Below are 5000 nucleotides of genomic sequence, written 5' to 3' on the forward strand. Positions count from 1 at the left end.
TCCATGCACTCACCAAAGGTACCGCACCAGGATACATGGGCTCGAGTGGAGGCTCCGGACATGTCACATGTCTCATTCTAGGAGACGTAGCTGTCTTGTGTTCCTCAGAATCTCACAACCATCTGATCTAACACTGAAATAAACCTCTGTAACACATTCAGTAAGCAGCTAATACTGGCTAGTAACAGGACTCTAGGCTAGCATGGAATTACGGGGTTTGAGAACATGGTCCACCACACAGGAGCAGCTGATGAATGAGGAAAATGAGAGAGAGAGAGAAGGTTGGATGATGTGGAGGTGTGAAGCAGGAAGTGGATAGGATTAGTAAGGAGGAAGTAAAAGCAGCTATTAAGAGGATGAAGAGTGGAAAGTCGGTTGGACCAGATGACATACCGGTAGAAGCATGGAGATGTTTAGGAGAGATGCAGTGGAGTTTTTAACAAGATTTTTTAACAAGATTCTGGAAGGTGAGAAGATGCCTAAAGAATGGAGAAGGAGTGTGCTGGTACCGATCTTTAAGAATAAGGGAGATGTGCAGACCTGCAGTAACTACAGGGGAATTAAGTTGATCAGTCACACCATGAAGTTATGGGAAAGAGTAGTGGAAGCCAGGCTGAGAGAAGAGGTGACCATCTGTGAGCAACAGTATGGTTTCATGCAGAGGAAGAGCACCACAGATGCCTTATTTGCTTTGAGAATGTTGATGGAGAAGTATAGAGAAGGTCAGAAGGAGTTGATTGTGTGTTTGTGGATTTAGAGAAAGCGTACGACAGAGTGGAGAGAGGAGTTGTGGTATTGTATGAGGAAGTCAGTTGCAGGGAGAAGAGGTGGAGAAGGTGGGGGAGTTCAGGTACCTGGGGTCAACAGTGTAAACTAATGGAGAGTGTGTTAGAGAAGAGAAGAAAAGAGTGCAGGCAGGGTGGAGTGGGTGGAGAAGAGTGATAGCAGGAGTGATTTGTGATAGAAGAGTATCTGTGAGAGTGAAAGGGAAAGTTTATAGGACTGTGGTGAGACCTGAGATGTTGTATGGATTAGAGACAGTGGCATTGAGTAAAAGACAGGAGGTGGAGCTGGAGGTAACAGAGCTGAAGATGTTGAGATGTTCGTTGGGAGTGACAACGATGGACAGAATTAGAAATGAGTTTATTAGAGGGACAGAGGATGAAGCCACCAGGAAGGAGGAAAAGAGGAAAATCAAGGAGGAGGTTTATGGATGTGGTTGAATGAAGATATGCAGGTAGTTGGTGTGAAAGGGGCAGATGTAGAGGACGGGGGGTATGGAGACAGATGATCTGCTGTGAAGACCCCAAATGGGAGAAGCCGAAAGAAGTAGTTATCATAGGTAGTGGGTTAGCTGAGCCGCTACATAGTGCTAAAAAGACAATTTTGAGCTAATTCCATAGATGCTAACAAACTGCTAGTTTATGAGCAATGAGGAAGATAAAACATTGTAAAGTGTAGATCAGGACATCTTTATTGTCATCGCCACTGTGTGGTGTTTAGCCACTAACCCTGGTTGGCATAAACCCATGTCTAGCTCCAGGACACATAGTTAGCCTGAGACAGTGCTGTGATGTCTTCTCACTGTATGCTGCTCCACAGACAAGGTGGCCATTAAGATCCTGGACAAGACTAAGCTGGACCAGAAGACACAGAGGCTGTTGTCTCGTGAGATCTCCAGCATGGAGAAGCTCCAACATCCCAACATCATCCGTCTGTACGAGGTGGTGGAGACGCTGACGCGCCTGCACCTGGTGATGGAGTACGCTGAAGGCGGCGAGCTGTACACCAAAATCACAATGGAGGGAAAACTGTCCGACATCGACAGCAAAGTCGTCTTCTCGCAGATCATCTCCGCCATCAAACACATGGCGAGTCATGTGACAAAATTAGCTGTTGCTATAGCAACATACAATATGCGGATCACTACAGTGGTACAGTGGTTTCCAGCTTGTCTTTTAGAATTGATCTAATTTGTTTGAAGAAAGATATCAAAGACTTCTTAATCTGCAGGAAACAAATCAATAATTTATTTGTAAATGAATTAAAACGAATTCACATCTATTTATTTTATAAACGACTCGGAGGCAGTGGTTAATCTAACTGTTAGCAAACCTTTCACTCGGTGGATCCATTTCACTGTGCTTAGCATTTAGCGCCCCCTGCTGTCTAAAGTTTACTTTTCATTTTAAAACTTCTTTTAGAACTTCTTCTTTCTCCTGCAGCATGACAACAACATCATCCATCGCGACCTGAAAGCCGAGAACGTTTTCTTTTCCCGGAGCACGTGTGTGAAGGTGCGAATGAACAAAATATAATAGCTAGCAACATGCTAGTAACAACCATACGTGTTAATGACAGTAGCTAACTTATCTATGCTGTTAGCTGATACTTCTGACTCTTGATGTGTGATGATGCTCTGCAGGTGGGTGATTTCGGGTTCAGCACGGTGAGTCGGCGAGACGAGACCCTCAGCACACTGTGCGGTTCCCCGCCATACGCGGCGCCGGAGCTGTTCCGTGACGAGCGCTACGTGGGCGTGTACGTGGACATCTGGGCTCTGGGCGTGATGCTGTTCTTCATGGTGTCGGGCGCCATGCCGTTCCGTGCAGACACCGTGGCTAAGCTGAAGCGCTGCATCCTGGACGGAGCGTTCTCTGTGCCGGCGTGGGTTCCCGAGGCCTGTCGGTGTCTAATCCACGCCATCCTGCAGCCGCAGCCGTCCGAGCGCTGCAGCCTGGAGCACATGATGAGCAGCGAGTGGCTGGAAAACGTCGAGTTCCCCAAAGCCACGGAGCCGTTTAAGTTGGACCCGCTGTACCTGGCGGAAAAAGACGATCTGGAGGAGGATGAGCTGGAGGTGAGGAACAGCCTGCAGGCCCTCGGCATCACTGTCGAGCACATCCGCAACAACCAGGGCAGAGACTGTAGGAGCTTCGTCACTGGCGTCTACCGCATCCTGCTGCACCGAGCGCACCGACGCCGCGCCTTCGAGAGCATGCCGCTCGTCACGCACAACGCCAATGAAGCTACCCAGGTTAAGAAGGAGCGACTAAAGGCCTACAAGAGCCTCAGACACACGTCCAAACTCTGCAGCATTTTGTGACGTCCTGAAATAAACAAACTCGTCTTTTTTACAGGCAGAAGATTCACTTCAGGGCGACCAGACGCTTTATTTCATATTTATAAAACGATTCTTTTGCCACCCACAAACCACATTAACGAGTTTGATTAGCTACTGCTGAAGTGTTTATGCTAACATTAGCACTAGCACTTATAAAACTAGTTACTGCAGCACCACATTTACACGCTGATTAGCATCATGTTGCTGCAGTCATATCTTTCTAAACCAGATTTTTTCCTACAGTGATCTGAGTGGAGCTGAAGTAAAGTTCTAATCTCACAGAATCAGTGTGTTGAATACCGTACACACTGATTTATTCAACACAGCACTGCTGTTACATTTTAGCCTTTACGTTGTCACACTGTGAGTAAAATCTGTAGCAGTGGTTGTTAAAAGTGAGCTAACGTTATCATACCAGCTATATTAGAGAAGAACACACTTGTGTGAGAGTTTTTATCTTTCCAACTGTATTTCTATAAATAAACTCAAAACTGGAGGGGGGTCTGGTAAATATTTTAGATGAAATAAAGCTACATGATGTTCATTCTGAAGGTAATAAAGTTTCTCTGCATTTCAGTGAAAGTTTTCTCCTTTATTCAGTCTGTGTTCTCGACATCATCACTGTTTTATTTTTATACATGTGTCATTTGTAAATGTTCTGGATTAGCCTGGTATGTGTGTATGTGTGCCATGTTCTTTTTGCTAGCGGGGTTTTCAGACCACATTTCCCACAATCCCTTGCGAATGCGTGCCAACGCTGACGCCGCATTACGCGATGACGTAATTTCTGCCTCGTTGGAGGGTGATGTCAGCAGGAACCCGGACAAGAAAGAAGAAATACACACGGAGACCTGAACCCGGAGTGTGTGTGTGTGTTTATACTTCCATTATTCCGTTTCAGATCTGGAATAATTTCCGGAATCAGCGAAAGGTAAGAAAATAGCGAGATAATTATTCATAATCATACACATTTATATAGAAACGACCAGGACATTAAATGTGTGTGAGCTGAACAAATCCTGTATATCAGCCTAAACACACACACACACACACGGATATTATGTGTACATGTGATAATAAATGAGGATACACAACATTAAATACTAACATTATAATAATTTAATACAGGGGAAGGGGCGGAGCCAGACTTTCACGTGACTACCGTGTGTGTGAGAGACTGGAGTGTGTGTGTGTGTGTGTGTGTGTGTGTGTGTGTGTGTGTGTGTGTGTGTGTGTGTGTGTGTGAGGGTTGGACTGCAGTTGTGTTGTTTATCACCACATTATCTGTGTAAAGCTGCTTTGTGACGATGTTAATTGTTAAAAGCACAATACAAATAAAAATGTATTGAATAGGACATTGTTGTACATTGTGTTGTAGTTTACACTCAGACACACCCTGAGCTTTAACTGTGACTGACAGAATCGAGAAAAACCTGCAACTTGACGTCACAAGCTTTGCTGTGTACACTGATCACATATCTAACACAACCCACTCTAACACAACCCACTCTAACACATCCCACTCTAACACAACCCACAACCCACTCTAACACAACCCACTCTAACACAACCCACTCTAACACAACCCACTCTAACACAACCCACTCTAACACAACACACAACCCACTCTAACACAACCCACTCTAACACAACCCACTCTAACACAACCCACTCTAACACAACCCACATCCCACTCTAACACAACCCACAACCCACTCTAACACAACACACAACCCACTCTAACACAACCCACTCTAACACAACCCACTCTAACACAACCCACAACCCACTCTAACACAACCCACAACCCACTCTAACACAACCCACTCTAACACAACCCACAACCCACTCTAACACAACCCACAACCCACTCTAA

General features: G+C 45.4%; 2 protein-coding genes across 6 annotated transcripts in view; both read left to right on the forward strand.

The window, feature by feature from the left end:
- The window catches only part of nim1ka (NIM1 serine/threonine protein kinase a), a 7742-nt gene extending 4042 nt beyond the window's left edge, over positions 1-3700 (forward strand). For all 5 annotated transcript variants that reach the window (XM_046870673.1, XM_046870675.1, XM_046870676.1 and 2 more), the window contains 4 exons: positions 1-18; positions 1603-1871; positions 2226-2297; positions 2426-3700. The exon at positions 1-18 is cut by the window's left edge and continues 284 nt beyond it. In XM_046870673.1, coding sequence (XP_046726629.1) covers positions 1-18; positions 1603-1871; positions 2226-2297; positions 2426-3106 — 1040 coding nt within the window. In that variant the 3' untranslated portion in view covers positions 3107-3700. The remainder of the gene's footprint in view (positions 19-1602; positions 1872-2225; positions 2298-2425) is intronic.
- A 205-nt stretch (positions 3701-3905) lies between these two features.
- creb3l3l (cAMP responsive element binding protein 3-like 3 like) overlaps positions 3906-5000 on the forward strand; it is a 5822-nt gene continuing 4727 nt past the window's right edge. The window contains exon 1 of the mRNA XM_046870682.1: positions 3906-4055. Within this exon, the coding sequence (XP_046726638.1) occupies positions 3930-4055 (126 nt within the window). The 5' untranslated portion in view covers positions 3906-3929. The remainder of the gene's footprint in view (positions 4056-5000) is intronic.

This window comes from Silurus meridionalis, chromosome 17, assembly GCF_014805685.1.
Source record: "Silurus meridionalis isolate SWU-2019-XX chromosome 17, ASM1480568v1, whole genome shotgun sequence".
NCBI classification, from domain to species: domain Eukaryota; kingdom Metazoa; phylum Chordata; class Actinopteri; order Siluriformes; family Siluridae; genus Silurus; species Silurus meridionalis.